At 35.7% G+C, this 19553-nt stretch overlaps 2 protein-coding genes across 3 annotated transcripts; one reads left to right on the top strand and one right to left on the bottom strand.

Moving 5' to 3' along the window:
• Window positions 1-5057: 5057 nt before the first annotated feature.
• Window positions 5058-6047, bottom strand: LOC147284445 (uncharacterized). The gene is made up of 2 exons (XM_086244675.1): window positions 5563-6047; window positions 5058-5448 (listed from the first exon to the last, which is right to left on the bottom strand). The coding sequence occupies exons 1-2, from the start codon at window positions 5948-5950 to the stop codon at window positions 5366-5368; spliced, it is 471 nt and encodes a 156-aa protein (XP_086100801.1). The 5' UTR covers window positions 5951-6047; the 3' UTR covers window positions 5058-5365.
• Window positions 6048-12211: 6164 nt separating this feature from the next.
• LOC147284444 (CLK4-associating serine/arginine-rich protein) lies at window positions 12212-16304 on the top strand. Of its 2 annotated transcripts, none has more exons than XM_086243785.1 (13): window positions 12212-12516; window positions 12629-12667; window positions 12801-12943; window positions 13240-13315; window positions 13436-13730; window positions 13813-13922; window positions 14056-14103; window positions 14193-14396; window positions 14670-14771; window positions 14983-15116; window positions 15327-15465; window positions 15833-15970; window positions 16067-16304. In XM_086243785.1, the coding sequence occupies exons 1-13, from the start codon at window positions 12320-12322 to the stop codon at window positions 16089-16091; spliced, it is 1650 nt and encodes a 549-aa protein (XP_086099911.1). In that variant the 5' UTR covers window positions 12212-12319; the 3' UTR covers window positions 16092-16304. The 2 variants fall into 2 exon arrangements, with proteins under 2 accessions (XP_086099911.1, XP_086099910.1); XM_086243784.1 differs by having other exon boundaries at window positions 12213-12516; window positions 15830-15970; window positions 16067-16303.
• The last annotated feature ends 3249 nt before the right edge of the window (window positions 16305-19553 follow it).

Here is a 19553-nt window from a genome sequence, read left to right as displayed (position 1 = left end):
AAAAGTTTAATGAAGATCAGGCGTTCTAGTTTGAGAAAAATTTATACATATTAACATCTATTATAAGCCTGTTTATTAACCAAAGTGAAATGATCGATGCATGGATACTCAATATATAGCGATCGAGAATATTGTTTGGAATTAAATTTGTAATTAATTGGTGGAGCTTATTAATTTGTAAATAGGATTTCTGTCCCTTACCAATTAATCTTGAACAACAAAAATCATATTAATGGATGATTTTTCTTCAATGAAAAGGATATATGAAGCGAAAGCTATCCCGGCTTTCGTTTTCCAGGAGCTGAATAATGTTAGTGATTAATGAATGATAGCGTGAAGTGGACGAAGCCTCACATATTCTGATGTTCATACTTCATATCATGCTACGACAAATTAAAGGTTGGAATTTAATCACTTTGTAGTCTTGACTTGCATCTCTTTACAGGCCACTACCTCCGTTAATTGTTTTACACAAATATTTTTTGAAGTGTTATATATTTAATTAGTATTACTATCACAAATAATAATTTTTCGAAATAATATTAGATTTAGATTTTTCCTTTTTCCTTTTTCCTTTTTCCTTTTTTCGATTTTAACCGTATAATATCTTTAAAAATTTATATAACGTTATCAATTATTCTCTTTAGTCGGAGAAATATTCTTTGTGATACGATCCAAGTTATGGGCTTTGGATAGAGACAAATTAATGTCAATATAGAAGTTTCGTAAACTTGATGAGAACACATTTCATTTGTCTTGTACACCCAAACATGCACATCCACATGCATGCACATAGATATATACAGGGGTATAATACTGATAAAAAATTCAAGAAAGTGTTCCTGATCATGAAAATTCAAAGAAAGTGTTCTCGATCTGATCGCATTTAAACTGTTGAGAATTGTACACCAACATAGTTTAGTGGGAAGTCATTTTCAGCCACTATATATATAAAGCATTTATATGCATGCCCTTGTCGAATTGGGTCAAGGTCATCAATCGTAGGGTAATTTGTTGCAAGCATTACTTTGTAGGCGTCCAGGACTTGAATGAACCTTTGAAATTTCATGCACAGGGAGTCAAAGTGACGAACTATATATATAAATGTAGATAAAAGTCATTTTCTCAAAATGCTGCAAATTAAGGTTAATGGTCATAAATATATATAAGAGAATTATATAGAGTAATGATACTTGAACTTTATCTCAAGTATCCGCTTTGGTCTACGAATTTATTTTTTGAATTATATATATTGCCCACGAACTTTTATTTGTGTATCACTTTAGTTCATTACATCAATTTTTTCAATATTTTTTCATTAATTTTAATCACGCATATCACGTTGAAGAAAAAAAAAGAGGGAATGAGTTATCATTTTTATCTTTTAAAAGTGACCCACATACTTGACACGTGACTAAAATTGAGGGAAAACAATAGATGAAATTGACGGAATGAACTTAAGTGATACACTGGTGAATGTTCGCGGATTATAAATTGAATTCAAAAAACAAGTTTGTTGACCAAAGTAATATTAAGGGTAAAGTTTGAGGACCATTGTTGTCATTTGCTCTCTCTCTCTCTCTCTCTCTCTCTCTCTCTCTCTCTCTCTATATATATATATATGTTAGCCTTTAAAAAAAAAAATTGTATTGATATATAAAATTAATGGATTCAAACTTGAAATATCAACCGATAAAATAGAGAAAAATATAACTAAGAATCATTTGTTAATTGATCTGATATGTGAGCTTGATATATAATGTTGATAATTCAATTCACTCATTCACGTACTCTTAGCTTAAGCTAATTAGCTTAAACTTTAAGGTTCAATGATTTTATAATATATTAATTATTAGAGTTTTGGTTTCAGAATATCCTAAGTTTGAAACTTCCAACCCTCATCTTCAGATATTACTTATCATGTGATAGAGTTACACAACTTACACCTAATCTGCATTTGTCTATGTTTCCACGTGAGAAACCGTGCTAGCTTGATATCTATTGTTGATTTATTCCCCAACCGCTTAATTAAGCTTAGGTTAATTAAGTCTTTAAAACCCAATTGAATGGTCATCTAACAATAATATATGATTGTGCACTTAGCATTAGCCCAATTGATAAAGATATATAAGTGAGGTGATGAGTTAGAATTAAGATATCTCATGATTTGTTTCTGTTTAATGTAACAATATATATATATATAATAGCATAAAGGGTCAGTTAATATATTGATGTGATTAATTCTGTTACTTAAATCCTATTAATCATATCTGTTGCTGGAGATGCAGTCTATAGAAGGGAATAGATGTAAGAAGAAAAGGGCAAAAAGATGAGGAAGCGGACTAAGTGAATAATTGTATAATATGACCATTGACACAATCATGCGGACCCGACGTGCCTTGGGGTTCATAATACATTAATACCCAATATAATTAATTAAAATGACTAATCAATAACATTGCATCTACAAGTTAATTTTCTAATTAGTGTAAAAAATGCAGTTGTTGAAGTGCCAGTTGGGTTGAGAAGGCAGTTGAATTCCCTCACTTGCACCCAAGTTTGGTCCTCCTCCCCTTAATAAAAATCAAGTTTGAAGCGTAGGTTTTAATTTAGGCAATAATACATAGCCAGATTGATCGAGAACATATATATTTAACTAGCTAGCAAGTTGACTGAATCCTACAGGAGCTAGCTGTAACATAGTTAGACACGTCTTTGAACGACAAATAGGTCTTCGGGAAGATTAAAATGATACAAAACGACCATAATACCATTGAAACTTTCTTTAATTAAGTACATTATACTATTATAGTAACATGCAAGATATATGCATGGTTCCAAGGAGTAAAGAAGGAGCGAATGTCAATTCACCAACTTAATTTCAAAGCATGGGAAAAGGATTTAGCATTTACAATGAGCAATTAGCTAGGCTTATTTATTGGCAACTTGATCAGCAATATTTTATACAAAGAAAATTAATATACTTGCACAACTTTAGATCTATGCCGTTGATTTTGTAAATAAAAAAAAAATACATAGGTGAAATCAATAGAAACGTACGTTCTCTTGTTAGAGATTGTCAAACGTTGGATTAGGACCATGATTAAGTAGAGTGACGTGTGAATATATTGTGTGACAATATATAATGTCAAACTGATTGATAATAAAAATATATAGATAAGATTGTCTAACCAGCTAGAAAGCAATACCTCTATATATATATATATATATATATATATATACTAATTGTGTACCAATTGTATAAGATTTTATACAGCATGCTAGCCCACCAGTTCATTCAAGAAGAGTTATGTAAACAAAATAAAATCAGATAAGCAAATCCCTAGTGAATTATGAAAAACTTTGGTCAACTATGAAGAATAAATCTTAAAAGGGCAGAATTATATGCTGATACATGACACACGAACACTTGCCTCCTGTTACTTTGTAATCCTTTGGACCAAAAGAAATGTGCATTTCTAGGATGCAAATGGTTTTGGGTGTGCATATAAGGATACATACACCCATAAAAGATTTATGGGTTAGGTCATGGGTGTGCAAATAAGATTTGCACTTGTTGGATGGGAATATTTAATGGTTACATGTCAAAAGATCCAATTCTCTCATACTCCCAAAAAGCTTATCGAGTCTATTAGAAAATTTCATTATTAGAATGTAAATGGCAAAAGTAAGAATGTATATGTAGGTCCATAAATCATAATTCCTTTAGAAAAATTTAAAACCTAGGAATGGCTATGACTCATGAGCAATCATATAGTCTAATAATCAAACGTATGTGTTTCAAAATGATTTTGTGTGATCGTAATACTATGTGGCATAACCGATATGGTGTTACCAATTCACTTAAATTGTAACACGTATATAATAATTAATTTCTAAACCTTAAAGGCCCGTTTGGTTCAAATTTTGAAAGCTTAAGAATGTGAAATCAATTTCATTCCCACGTTTAGTAAGTACATGAAAGAGAAATCAATTCATGGTCCAAGGGAATCTGATGCCCTTATTGGGAGGAAAATGAAACCTTGCTCCAGCTTGGATTTTGTTTTGCCCCCTCTTAAGAAAACATTTATTGTTTAACATTGCTATTATTTTAAAATGTTATCTTTATTGTTATTCTTTAAATAAATAATAAATGATGGTATAATAAGAAAATTGACACTTTTCATTTTCAATTCTTACACAACCCAAACATGATAATGGAAATAAAAAGGTAATTCATGCTTTACTTTTCCAAGATTATCAAATACAGGAAATGAAATTTCACATTTTCTTCCCCCGGAAAATGCAAAGGAATTGATTTTCCAAGAAATCAATTCCGTAAATCAAACGGGTCTTAAATATTATAAAAATACCCTTAAAATAGTACATGTGTTATAATCTAAATGGTGTTACGATCACATATAATAATTTTTCGTGTGCAAGTATTTAGTGTACAACATTAATAATGGCCCATTGATATTGGGTTTTATGATAATGGCTTGTCATAATTACGAACAACTCTGGGCCCAGATCGGCCCACAATGGGCAAGCATTGGTTGGAACTCTTTATGAATGTGCCACTGCTGGTTGCTAACCCTTGATTGCTTACACAAAAAGTCATTTGCATTGCCAAAAAGTCATTCAAACATTTGTTCTCACAGAGGCCATCAGATTGTATTCGTACATTGAAATTAAAATTTATGGATTAACATGAAAGTATGACATATATATGAATAAAATGTACTATAGTTCCACTCCATTGCCTTCCCTTGCAAGGAAGAATATGAGTCCCACTCATGAAAGCAATGAAGCTGCAGTATTCCGTAAAGTAAAAGACATGAAGCCTTTTGTGTTCACTTTACTGTTCATTTTCCTTAATTAACCATAAAAAAGCAAAGGACAAATTTAACATTCCTTGTGGTTAGACACAAACATTTAAACAGACAAAAATCTATTTGACCTTTTTTACATCTGGGTTCAGACACAAGTCTAGTTACGAACTGGACCTAAGCTAAGTAGCCAAAAGCCAAAGGAGAAAAGAAAAGAGAGAAGACAAATAGAACATAAAAGAGGCAGATTAGCAATTAAAGAAACAAAAGCAAAAAGTGAATCAATCCCAGTACAAGTAACAAGTTGGTGTTCACATTACATTACCCTAAATTATTTTTAGTCCTTCAAAGTGAAGTCGGTGGTGGGTGGGGTGGCAAATAGTGAAATATGAATATTATCATCATATCAAAGACTCATAGTGGTTGTTTGACGTTGATGTTTGAACTTTGTTTGGTTACATTCATAACTCTGGTCTGGTTTGGTTTGGTTTGGTTTGGTTCACAATTAACCAACCATTGACAATTTGATGAGCTAGCTAGCTCGAACTCTGCCTCACCGTGCAAGCCACCACCTGAGCCCACTGCCTCAGCCGTGCCTTCACCGTCTGCGGATTATCTCCTGAACCCATTTTCCCAAGAAACAAACAGAAAATTAATAAACGAAACCAAGAAAAAAAGTTCAACAAAAGAGGAAAAGAAAAACTCAATTGATGAGAAAGGTAAAAATGAATACCGGGTCCGAATATGGTAAGGGGACTGCCCAAGGGAGAGTGGGAGTCGCACTCGGACGGCGTGGGCGAAGACGACGTCGTATTGGACTTGGAGACCACCGACTCATTATAGCTTTTGTTGACGGCGTAGTAGAGACCCAAAGCGGGCAAAGTATCGGAGAGGCGTTGCTGATCTGACTCGGGCGAGTCGAAGCTGAAACCCAGCTCGATACAAGCTTTTAACTCGTCGAGGTCTTCGTCGGTCACGCTCTTGCTCCGCTGCTGCTTATTCCTCCTGCTGTTGCTCTTGCGCCGGTGCCACGCCTCGTCGCGGTAGGCGTCGGGGGACCACGACCGCTGCTTCAGGAGCGGCAGAGGCAACGGGGGTGGCGGCGCGTGGGGTTCAGACATCGGCTCGGCCACCGCCCCGCGCGTGGGGATGTGCGGAGGTCGAAGGACCTCGCGCGCTGGGCTGGAGAGCGCTATGGCTTGTTTGGCTTTTCTTTTCTTTTCTTGTTCGGCGGAGGCCTTTAATAGGAAGGAGAAAGTTCGTATGGGGAGCTGGTGGTGGGGCCCTTCCAGACTTTGTTTTCGTTGGTCCGCGTCATCGTTACCTGTTCTCCTCCTTTTTAGGAGAAATTAATTTCTATATATGAAATATCTTGATATAATTAATTGACTTATTATAATATAAGTAAACATTTTTAAAAAAAATAATATAAGTAGATATTATTAATATTATATTCTATAATTATAAATATAATTTATAATTATATAATAACACATAAATTAATTACACTATGTAATAATATTGTAGTTATACAAAATAATTTTCATTTTCACTTAGTTTTAAAATTTGGCACATTTTCTGTTTGCTTGCGGAGAAAATTATCTGACGTGATTAAGGGAAATGGTTTGTGGGTTTTGGGTTGTAGTCGTCATTCATGCATCACCTGAGTGAACTTGACTTTATGGTTATACCCTCTGCTTTGTATTTGATAATTTTTGGTTATGCTGAATTTATCATAATGAGTGTGAGTTCTATGGAAGAGGAAATGGGTTAATGAATATTGACTACAACAGTTGTACGTAGGTGATTGTTAGGTTTCACTTTCTGCTTAAAGTCGTGTGATTATTGACTTTTTTTTTTTTTGTAATAAAAAAAATGGCTATTTAGAAACATGAGATGCTCACTAGAAATGTCATCTACAAGGATAGGAAATGATTGAGGCAATTTTCGGGCATCCCCTATCCAAATTGAACAATGAGAACATTATTGGCAAAAACATGGGTAGGTGCATTACATTATCTAAACGTAAATTGGCACTCAAAAAACCAATTTCTTTGCATGAAAGAATAACTTAGGGTCCATTGGTAATGTGTGCGAAGAAATGTAAGAAATATCTAGCATCCTCTCCAAATTACTTTCCTGGATTTGAAATGGAAGAAATGGAAGAATAACCTGAATTTGAATCCTCTGTTAAGCATTCTCTCTTAATTATTGTCCTAATAGTTTTATTCTAAGGAGACATCGAGTGCTTAGGAGATAATTCACTACCTAAGTATCTTTGGAAGACACTAGAAATATTTGGCTTAATGATATGGATTGTCGATGTTAATTAAATATGTAATCTTATTACCAATAAGATTTGATATATACTATAAATCTTATGCTATTAAATTAACATAAGATCCAGTAATAAAAATAATATTTTACTAACTTTGAGATTCTAGTATCCGAGGCAATTCATATAAATGAGACTCTCGACTCTTCTTGTATATTTACTTAATTTTATTTTGGATCAATTTAAGGTAAGTAGTCACAAAAATCATCATAATATTTAAAGGGTTTATCTATAAATATTGGTTACCCTAAACATTTAGGTTTCCGAAGTAGTCCGCCTCATATGCCTACTCCAGTACTCCACCCTGATTTTGCCCATGGCTCCTCCATCTTTTATTCACCGTCCTTCCACTTGATTCAGTCAATTTTTCAATCATACCCGTAGAGTACTCCTGAAACAAACAAATGAAATGAAGTATGGTTAATTATGATATTAATGACATTTAATACATTATTAATTTATTATACATGAGTAGACTTGTATATGTAGTTTAGTTGAGAGCCAGAACACGCGAAAATATAAAATTCCCAAGTTGTGCTTACGTTAATTTGCTGCCCCACTCACTCAATATATATCACAAATATATCAATGGTCTTGGTTAAGCCAGGGATAATTAGAAATTGGGCAAATAACTCGCAACAAGTTGGGAGTAGCTTAAGACATACTAATCGGCAATCCATTACACAAATTAATTAAGCTTTATATCAAAGTAATTAATCAATGCATGCATAAATGTCAATTTGATGAGGGCTGCAGCCTGCAAGATGATCAAGAGGGTGGCTGTCAGCTGACCGGGGCGGCGTTCCATCAAAGAAATAGCACCCGAGCACCCTCCAAAATTCTAGCACCCATATACTCATCAGTCATCACATGCAAACATACTCTTAATCTTTAGATTTTAACAATTTCACTTTCCCATACACTCCTTATATTTGTTTCTCTAATTATATGCTAAGTTGATTATCTGATAAGATAAATAAATATATATATTAGATAGAAAAAGTTATAGATTTAGTCCACTTATTTTATAGCTAGTTCAATTTTAGTCCATGATTTTTTTTTTAGTTCCGTTTTGGTCCACTAATTGTTCCACTTATTCAATAAAGGTCCAAATTTATTTTTTCAAATTTAACCCACCTTTTACTCTATCAAATCTCATCCAAATTCAACAAACATATATTTGTTTTGAAACTTTGCATCTCCTCTTTACAACCATATAAACATCATTCAAATCAGAGTTCTAAAACTCAAAATAATTAATACCATAGTAGGGTACCTGAAACAACTAATTTTTCCCATAAAATTTTTTTTAGATTTTTCAAACTTCACCCAACTTCAATTCTCTTCAATTCTAATACTCTAAATTGGTTCATATGACTAAGAAATGATGAAATACAACTTAGACTTCAACTATAATTGAAGAAAACACAACCCAAAAGATTTAAAATCATAAACCCAAAAACTGAAATTTCGAATTGGACTTTTATTGAACAAGTGGAACAATTAGTGAACCAAAACAGAACTTAAAAAAGATCATGAACTAAAATTGAACTAGGTATTAGATATAACAACGGTTAAAATGAAGTTAATTTATTTCAAACTTGAGAGAGAAGAGGGGTTTTAACTTTCGATTGAAGAAATTAACTACATCTTTTTTTCTGTATGAGGAAGGGGGAATCGAACTTGAGTCTTCTTCAATATAATAGACAGAAAAACCACTAAACCACAAACTAGTTGGTGAAGAAAGCAATCCGACTCATATGAGAGACTTAACACAAGGAACAAGTGAGAGACAATACATTCAAACGTTGAATTTACTTCAATGAATTATTAAATTCATAAGTGTGTTAAATCCAATCATTGAATGTGTTCTCTCATATTAACCAGATTGGTGAAGAAATTGCAGCCAATAACTAATAAAATTTCTAATATTATTTGAATTTCAACTATAATATAATGTGACAGATGGATAGAGCCGACCATAGGTAGAATTTAAGAGTTGCTTCATAAGTTTGTATTGACCACCCAGAAATCCAGTGTTTTACTTCCAGAAAGTTTGGGCAAGACGTCATAGGAGGAGTGTAGATATATGCCACAGTTTTATTCTTTTATTCATGACCAAGATTTAACAAAGTGGTGGATGCCAATTATGCCGTTGCCATTTTTCTGGTCCCTGCAGTCCCCCATATTATTAGTTATCACTTTGTTTAAAAAAAATTGAAGAGTAGACTTCATGAACCACGCACTTTGACTGTACATTTGACCCTCCCACACCCAATTATACAATACAAGCTAAGAAAATGATGGGCCAAATGTTGAATGTTGATCATGTCAAGTAGCTAGTGTCCCATGTCTTTTGAATTTTAATGCAAAAGCAACAAAGTAGTAGTCGGCATAACCATGTACATCGGCTGAACAACTTTTCTAACACATTTGAAAATTCGTTTTTGAATACTACATGCATCAATGACTTTCATTTGTTGAGCAAAGCATTAATTCTAAAGTAACATCATTGAGTTTCTCCTTCTTGGTCGGGTTTCCAACTTTCTACAATCCACAGCATGATCTCTAAACCAAAGTTGTTGAGTTACTTTTTATATTTTCTTTAAATCTTGGTAGTATTATTAAGGGACGGTTCTTAGAATATAAGAGTCCACTTTCATTTTTCTGGTAAATAGAGGTCCACCTTAGAAAACGAGCCCAAATTGTAGACTTGGTAAAAACACACATGACCCGTTAATACGACATGCAAATTTACGAGTTTGGATTCGAGGTTATCGGGTTGGGTTGATATCAGTGTCACTCATTAAGATAACGGATTAGGTCGGGTCAATTCGCATGTTACCCGTTTCACCAGTTAAGAGAAGGGCATTTTAGTAATTATATTAAGAACCCTAACCAAACCTCATTTCCTTCACACTTCACCTCTCAGTTGCTTTCTCTCTCTCTAGCTCTCTCTACCAGTAGCCTGCCTGAGCACGCGTGTGTGGATGAAGGAGGGGCTGGGGCTGCGGGGGGTTGGGCTTGGGGCGCACCGCACGCGGGGGTTGTTGGGGGCACGGTGGGTTGGGCTGGGGGAGGGAGGAGGCCGGATCGAGGGGGATCACCGAAGGGGGGAGAAGGGGGAATCTGGGGTGGCCGGGTCGGGGGGAGCTAATGAGTAATATAGTTTTTTAAATTTTTATTTTTATTATTTAAATTATTTCTAACAGGTTGGGTTGTGTTCAAGTTGGAGTTTTTGCCACTCATAAATTAACGAGTCGTGTTGGGTTTGACTCGAACCCGCAAAACACGATGCATTTGACAGGTTTACCAAATTGCTTGAAACATTATAAAATAGGCATTTTAGTGGGTTAAAATTCGTAATAAAGATCCTATATATTATTAACACTCATCATTCAGCTTCTTACACTCTAAAATTAATATTTTATAAATTCTTTTATATACAAAATGAAATGAAAATTGGAAATTGAAAAGGACAAAACATAAGTGTTCATGCCATGTTTAAACAATCTCTATATCATGGCAAAAAAAAAAAAAAAACAATTTCTATACAAGAATGCTCTAAAGTTAACTGGTTAGCAAGTTAATACGAAACTAACCACCCTTTTGTGCCCACCACACGATATTATCTCATAATCTGAACCATTCATTTTTTAGGTCACATTTCAAAAATCATCTTTATAAAAAATCTCTAAAATCAGAAGTTATTTAGTCATTTGATTATAATAACAACTATTTATATGTTTTTATCAAAAATAGTATTAGTCTATTTATTTGATCATAGTTTTTTTTTTTTTTTTGTCTGAAGAGATTCATTAAAGAGGCACCAAGCCAGGAAAAAACAACAAAAGGGTCAGGGCCAAACATAAAACAACCTAAACATGATGCCCAACTCATGAAGATAAAGTACAGGCTGAGCTTACAGAAAGGAAAGAAAAGAAAAACAATAACCCTAATCATGAAACAGGGAGGAGCAACCGCCGCCAAGATCGAACTTCGTCACCAACCACGAGGGTTCGCTGTGAGATGAGCCACAACCACACGTGCACTCTATCAACAAAAATAGCAACCAAAACCCAAACAAAAACCTCAACAAAAGTGCTAGGCAAACACCAAGATCCAAACATCACCTTCCAGAACGACAAACATGGCCCCTGCAAAATAGAGCAGCACAGAGAGATGGGTATGTAATGGGGTGATGGGGACGAACCACACGGCACCCACTGAGACAACTCGCCGGAATTCGCCGGAAAGGCAAGTAAGGCATGAGGAATGCCCATTCAGATTTGGGGTTTGTGGAGCGAGAAGGTTGAAGAAGAGAGTGATAATGGAGGTGAGGTACTAAGGAGGAGAGAGAGAGATGAAGGTGTAGGCATAGAATCTAGGGTTTTAAATTGGGGGTTGTAGGAGAAAGGATTAGGAGATAAAAGAGAAAAGGTAAAGGGTAAAATAGCTCCCATAGAGGGGAGAAGAGCTCCCATGGAAGGGAAAAGAGCTCTCATTGAAAGGAGAGCAGTTGAGACAGAGCTCAGGGAATGAACAACACCCATTACGGGTGAAAAAACAGAGGAGAGAAGGAAGGGGTAGGAGGGAGAGAGACGTAGGAGCACCCATCTCCCTCATGGAAGCTTGCTGGTGTGTGAAGGAGAGAGAACATAGGTGTTCTTTCTTTGGCTGCTAGCTATTTGATTATAGTTAGATGACTAAATGATTTCCGATTTAGTTAATTTTTTACAATGATCATCTTTAAAGTGAGTCATAAAAAGTGGACGGTTCGAATTATAAAATTACTTGAAGTGAGGTAACATGTTGGGATTAAGATAGATTTAGAATTTGATTCCTTCAAATATAAGCAAAAGATTACTTACGGGCGAAAAATTCAAATATAAATTATTTATTTTAGATCCATACTCCAATGGAGCCGAGCAAAGAAATGGATCAAATTTGGGCTTGAGTATTTGGGCCAAGGACCCAAAATGCCAAAGTTTCTGGTCCAGACCCAAAATGCCAATTGGCAAATAGCTCTCTTCTTGGTCTCTCAATCTTCCTCAAGAAATAAGTCGGTCACTGGAGCAATAGGTAGAAGAAAGGGTTAGAGCTTTGTTTGGTGCGCAACTCATCCAGTCGAATCGATCGAATCCGGTTGAAGAAGATGTGGCACGAAGCGAGGAGGTCGGAGAGGAAGGTCCACGACATGATGGACGCCGCTCGAAAGCGAGCTCAACGACGTGCCGTTTTCCTGGCCAAGCGGCGCGGCGACCCCCAGCAGTCCATCCAGGTCGTCGGCTCCCGTTGCCGCCTGTACCGCGACGACGGCCTCTACCAGGCCACCGAGGACCAGCAAGGACTGTATGTCTCTCAGCTTCAATTTCATCCTAATTTGTTCACAGATAGAAATTTGCATATGCATATGAACGTGAACATAAACGATGTCGTTTTGTTCAAATTTTGTTTCTTTCAGGATTCCTTGGAATGGGAAACAGGACGTTTTAATTGACAGGTGAAAATTGCAGTTCGCTTCTCTATTTTTTTTTTTTTTTTTTTTTTGTGATAAAATGAAGAGCTCTAAAATGAATTAGCTTATTTAGTTTGCAAAGGATGGGGCTTGATTTTTCTATGTATGGGAATCGCAGATTTGATGGGCGTGCCCTTCTTGATTTTATTCGAGACTCAAAACACTTCCGAGCTCAGGAAAAGTCGGAAGAGGAGGAAGAATTAGAAGAGTTTGTTAATTTTGAGCGTTATCGGGATTTAATTAAGCATCGTCGTAGAGGATGTCGGTACTTTATTTTAATTTTTAATCATGTATTCCATTACATTAATTATATCAGCATCTTCATTGTAGATTATAGATTGTTTTTCTTTATCCAATATCCATTTCCTATTTGTTAAGACTATTATCTATGGAGAAACAATGAAATACAAAAGTTATCAATCTTTGGATTCCATATTAGATATGTTTGTTTTGGGGGGGTAAATGAATGGTAAACTATTTTCTAAGTCCATTATATTATTAATGCACGAGGGATTTTAATTTAAGATTGTCACAGTTTAAGCTTTGTACATAAACAGTTACGGATGACGAGGGTTTATTACACGTGAATCAAGAGATGGAGACCAAAGCTGCTGCTCCATTTGCACCTGAGAGGTTCGATTTTTTCTTTTACATTTTCACGGGTGTGGGTCTTTACATATGATGGACACTATAAACTCAGTTCCTTTGACTTGTTGTGACTTCATGTCTTATATTTTGATGCATATGTGGCAGGTCTCAGCTGCAACAAGCTTCTGCCAGTAAGGGTTCTTATTCCCAGGTGGGGTTTTCTTATGAAGGGGATGGAAAAGAGGAGACCCATTTTTCGGATGGTGATGATAACGATGAAGATGATGACGAAGATGATGATGAGGATGATTTCAACAGTGATGATAGCGGTGATGAAGGAATGGATAAAATAGCAAAAGAGTTTGGAATAAAAAGGTATGGTTGGCTTGTTTACATGGATAAGAAAGCTAAGGAGGAGGAGAAAAGGCAAAAGGAAGTGATCAAAGGTGATCCTGCAATTGTAAGTTCTCACAAGTGTGGGTTAAATGACCTTTCGATTCTAGTGTTTATCAATGCATAATTTTCATTTCCAAAATCTGTAGAGGAAGATGAGCCGCAAGGAAAGAAGGAAGGCTTCTCAGATAGATAGGGAGAGAGAAAGAGAAGCTGCAAGAATAACTGGAACTCGGGTGCTCCACCATGATCCATACCGGTAGAAAACTATAAATTTTTTTTTTTTTTTTTTTTCCAAACATAAATATTTGACTATTGCTCCTGGTGCTAGGTGGTTGAGTTTAGCATTCCATAGCACTTATGATAGTATTGCACCCTATTTATGTATGCAGTGAAACCAGACGAAGTCCAACATATGAAGCTTATCCTCGTTCAAGGAGGTACAATCTGTTTATCATTGCTATGGACATTCTTATCTTTCTACAAAAGGAACTTGGTAGATGTCTTTTATTGTTACTTGTGTGTGCAGATCAAGATCTCGATCTTACTCACCATCATACTCAAGGCGTTATCCTCGTGGGCGACACTCAGATGATGGTCATCGAAGCAAACCAACGACTTCTAAGATTGAATATATTACTGAATTTGGGGGCTCCGGGGACAAGGATGAATCAAAGCGTGAAGGATTTTCTCCACCTCCATCTCCTCCCTCACGGGATGATGTGTTAAACCGGTCGGAGCACTCGACCTTTAATTCTTGCAAAAGATTCATTGGACAGTCTTTACTCTGCTGCAGCTTTTCCCCCATTTTGTTACCTGCGGCAAAATTTTGTGGTTTAGAATAGATCAGGCTTAGGGAAATCTCTAAGTGCCAAGAGGAAGAGGGATGGAGGCTTCCTTTCTGAAGCTCATTGTTTCCCTGAAATTGATCTTCTATAAACACTTCTGACATACACAAAACAAAACTATTGAAATTGGTATCCCTAATGCTTCTGCTTTCCTGCAGGCCTTCAACTGGTTTCATACTTGAGGCTCTGCATGTTGATCCTGCATCAGGTGCATCCCTTGACAAGGATAAGGGCACCAAGGTGGTGAAACCATCACCAAGGTATCTCATGGAGCCTGGATCATAAGATCTATTTTTTTCTTCGTGTTTTAGGTTTTCCAAAACTAATGTAATTGATGTCTGTCTAGATTGGAGGGCTTATTAATTATTTTTCCTATTTTTGTCCTCTAACCTTTGTCTCCTGAGTTCTTCTATATCCTTGTAACTATATATTTCCCACTTTTGTAAGTTTATTTGTTTCCTTTTTATGCAGCACATCTTCAGCATTAGCGAAGTTAACTAAGACAAGTGCTTCTGTTGGGCCATTGAAGCAGCAACCAGTGGAGAAGAAAGAAACTCCTCAAGAACGACTTAAAAGGATTATGAGCAAGCAACTGAACAAACAAAGTATGCTCTTCAACTTATGAATTTGAGAAGTTAAACGGCTAATTGTCTTAAAATTTGTAATCATCAGTTGGAAAGAGTAATCCTGTCTACTTTTTGGCTCATTATATCATGATGTTTACCTTGGAGTAGGTGATGGTAGAGAAGGGTCCTGTGGTACTTTTGTGTTGCATGTTTATATAATATGATTTTGGTATTAATTGCCTTTTCCAGTTAAGAAAGATACTGCTGCTGAAATGGCTAAAAAACGAGAACAGGAGCGCCAGAGGCTGGAAAAACTTGCAGAAACAAGCCGATTAAGTCGATCTAGACGTCGTAGTCGTAGCAGGAGCTACAGCCATTCTCCTCCAAGGTGGTTGAATTTTCATTTTACATGATCGATCCGGGTTGCAACTTTGAATTTAGGGGTGGGAATTGTGTTTGGTTGTGTCATTTCGAGTTCGTTTTAAGTGTCAAAAAACTTTGAATCTACCCAACATGTTGTGTTTGCATATCCTGTAAATAAACTTAAGACTTTAACCTTATTATCTATAAACTAAACCCATCACTCATATATCCCCATAAAATGGAAACACCCTCGATCCAAATGCTAGATACTGTTTTTAGCAACGAGTTAGAGTTCGTGATATTACAATTAATTTATTTTAATGTTTACAAAGAGGCATTGTGTAATTTTGTCCTCTTGTATGTGATTGTGGAAAATGTGTTTACTGCAGAAGATCCCGACACAGTAGAAGTCCAAGTAGAAGCCGGAGTTCCCGAAGATATTATTCTCGATCTCGGAGCCGTTCTCGTTCCCGATCTCGCTCTCGGTCCGGTACCCGTGCTCGTTCACGCACTTACTCCCGCTCACCAAGGTGATCACACTGTTTTCCTTTCCCTTTTGTTGCTTGACGCTTTTCATGTGCCCTATTCATGCTCTTGGATACTGATTCAGAGAGCTGGCATTACAGGGTAAGAAGCCGATCAAGATACTGATGGATGTTGGATTCAGAAAAGTGATAAAGAGTGCTTCATATACAGTGGCGGAACATAGAAGGGACTAAAGAGCATGGCCGCTGCAAACTTTTGAAAAAAAAGAAAATCATTTTAAGTTGTAGAATCCAATGTGTTGAGCATGTGTGTACTTTTTTTTGGTGAGAAACATTTGTGTACTTGACTTTATCGTTATGAGTAATACAATTTTTTTTTTTGTATGTAATTGATTAATATTGCTCTTTAAAAAAAAAATTAATAAATAACCCAATTCGTAAGATAGAAGTTTTTAGGAACTAAACCGAACCTTAAATGGAATATTTTGGGTTATACCTTGAGTACTTGGGAGAAGGTATCTACCTATCATAGGGTTCCCAGAGCGAAGTCTCAACTCTCAAGGACATGGGGTTGTTTCCATCATCTGTCGAAACATTTATAGAATGGCATCCCTTCAAATTTTTGTTTTATTCAAATGGTCATTAAATCCGGAGAGATGTTATCTTTTAATTGGGTGTTTTGCCACTTAGTATTGCAATGCGGCAGAAACAGTCCAACACAAGTTTTTATCTATCTTATAAGCCTTGATATCAAAAGGGAAAAAACAAGCATCAAAATGATGAGTTCAAGTATAATCATTTTGTTTGCTTCCACTTGTACATGGGAATTGGTATCATCGACTTAAGACAAGATTTTAGGCTGTTGAAGACTTTCATGGAAGAAGCCTTTTGTAACTAACAAAATGATGAATTCTGTCATAATCATTTCTGTTTTCATGTTGGTTCCTTCCGAAACAAAATAAGTTTCAGTTCTGATAAGAATCTCGAATCTGCAAGATCTGTTCCACCAGAAGTGTGAGCAAACCAAACTAGTCCAGGCTGGTGTTTGTCGAATACACTACCCAACTTTACATCAATGGGCTTAGGTCAAGAAGCCATCAGCCCATCCTAAAGCATTATTGTTGGACAAGTAACTCAGCTACAATACCATCTCTTCATTAGTTTTTTTGTTTTTTTTGTTCTTATGACGCATTCCCCTATCGAGTAGGATAAATGGAATTATTCACAAATGACACATATCATATAAACTTAGGTATTTTTATACCGTTAGTGTTCAAATCTAGAACATTTGAGTTCACATCTCCTTCTATGCTCTCTTTCTTAGGATTACTTAGAACAAAAAAACATGTATTTATAGACTTAATCACTTTATTAACCATTAAGGACCTTTGAATAACTTGCATACCCATATAAAGGTTAGTGGGGTCTATATATCGTCATTGTGCAACCAATTTTCCTCATTAATTTGTCATAACAACTCAGTTTATTAATTCATATCTTTTCTAAAATAATACAATGTGCTCAATAAAATGCATCAAAGAGATTGGAATAGGCGGCCCACAAAGAAAAATTTCTAAATCCGTCAACCTTGGACATACAAGAATCGATGGACTTGAGGTGACCCAAAATCTCCGTCAACGCATCTTCAACCTTGGACAAGCGAGCTTCCATTTTTGCAGCACGAGTAGACGCTCTGGTCATGAAAGAGAAGGGAAGCAAGAACCGAGCACTGGTCTGATACCAATGATAGAACCTTGTTCAACCTTTACCCAATCAAGAAGAACACTGGAATCTTTTATTAAGAACAGAGGAACCTTATACAATTCACGCCTCACCTTTACAACAGAAAACAGCTTATATGCTGGTAGCTAAACCACTTATCTCAACAACCCCACTAATCTAACTAATTGCCACACTTCAACTAATTACAATTTGACAAGTGGCACAATTGAACCACCAAAACAATCCATTAAAAGTGACCTGGATGATGACTTGACTGTAAAAGTCAGCATCCTAACACGTGGCTGCTCCAAGTCAAATTGCCATTTGGCAAGAGGAGTTGATGAAGATGGAGATGTTAATGTGATGGGAACAAAAAAAAAAAAAGAGAGGAAAGTAAGATGGATGAGGATGAAGGCTTAGGCAAGTTGCTATAGGGTATAGATGCATCCAGCATCTTCCTTTATGGGGTGAGGGGGGCCTTTAATCGTTTGCTTCTCTTTTGTATCCCGTGAGGCACACGAGAGTTGAGTTGTTCTGGGTTTCTTTGTGTTTTTGAAGAGTTGCCATCAAAAGCTTCACTTCAAAACTTGCCTTTATTCCATCCATATCACACGCACGTCTTCCCATCTCTCACTGAAAGTGACATATATGCCTTAGCTATCTCTCTAACCCTTCTAACCTCATTTTCACACCAACTTTAGTTACCTTTTTCTTTCTTCAACTTCTTCTTTTTTATCACACACCATGATCGATCACCTTTGCTTATACCTGCCTAGCTACTTGATTCCAAGAGAGAAAGTTGTCATATAAAAATGGAAGAATTCTTACCACCACACGAGGGGCCTCAAATCTAATCATGATAATTAAACTCCATCTCTTTTAAGTTTTGTAATGGAATTATGTTAATTTGACGTGCGACTAGTAATTTCATTCAAAACCCCACCACCACTCACGTCTTAGAGAGATAGATGTAGCTAGGGTAGCAATTTGCTTTTATGGTGATGGATTACAAAATTTAATAAATCAATTAGCCATGTGTTTGGGTAGTTAGTGGCCTTATTCCCTCATTTTTTAAATACTTGGCCGAAAGATGCTTTACACAATATGTATTTGGTAAACATATAAATATTTCTTATCAAGATTTGTTTAAAATGTTATGCTGTCAAAATATTAATCCGAATTACTGATAAAATGAATTATTATTTAAATATGTAGTATAAATCGACAATCCAATAATATATAATATAAGATATTGAATTGTCTGACAAAAAAAATAAATTTTATTTTCTTTGATACAAAAGAGGCCAAAAGAAAGAGAATTCAGATTCTAAAGTGTGGGAATGGAGCTACAAATAGACTTCATCTTTAGTTTGCCCTATGGATTCGAAACTACTATCCTCTAGTACAACTTTTAGCAAAAGAGCCGACAACAATGGATCGTCTCTTTTAGCCTTCTTTATTTGTCAATTATAATATGTTCAAGCCTTTTGCACTTGTACCTAAAACGAAGAAATGAATCCCATTTCATTTCTATTGTCCCTCTTAAATCCCACCTGCACTAGGCTTTAATATGATCCATATTCTAGGCAAAGACAATTATTGTTAGATTGTTTCAACTTAACTATAAAATATGTTTGAAAGGTAAGGGAAGCACATGGGATGGTGTATCTCTCTTAGATCAAATAAAGTTTATTAATTAGATTAATTAAATCTACAATCCAAGAGTGTATAAAATAAGATTATTACTAGGTTAGGTTCTGCCCTACAAAATGATTTTATTCTTCTAAGCATGCATTCCTATCTGATAATCGCCTTGATATTATATTATCATCCTAATCACCATGAACCATTGGAAATCCTCTTCCTTTCATTCTATCCCAGTCATCTTTGAATCTTAGTTAAAATA

Source organism: Dryas octopetala, chromosome 5, assembly GCF_963921425.1.
Source record: "Dryas octopetala chromosome 5, drDryOcto1.1, whole genome shotgun sequence".
NCBI classification, from domain to species: Eukaryota; Viridiplantae; Streptophyta; class Magnoliopsida; order Rosales; family Rosaceae; genus Dryas; species Dryas octopetala.
This window is presented reverse-complemented; position numbering and strand designations above follow the sequence as displayed.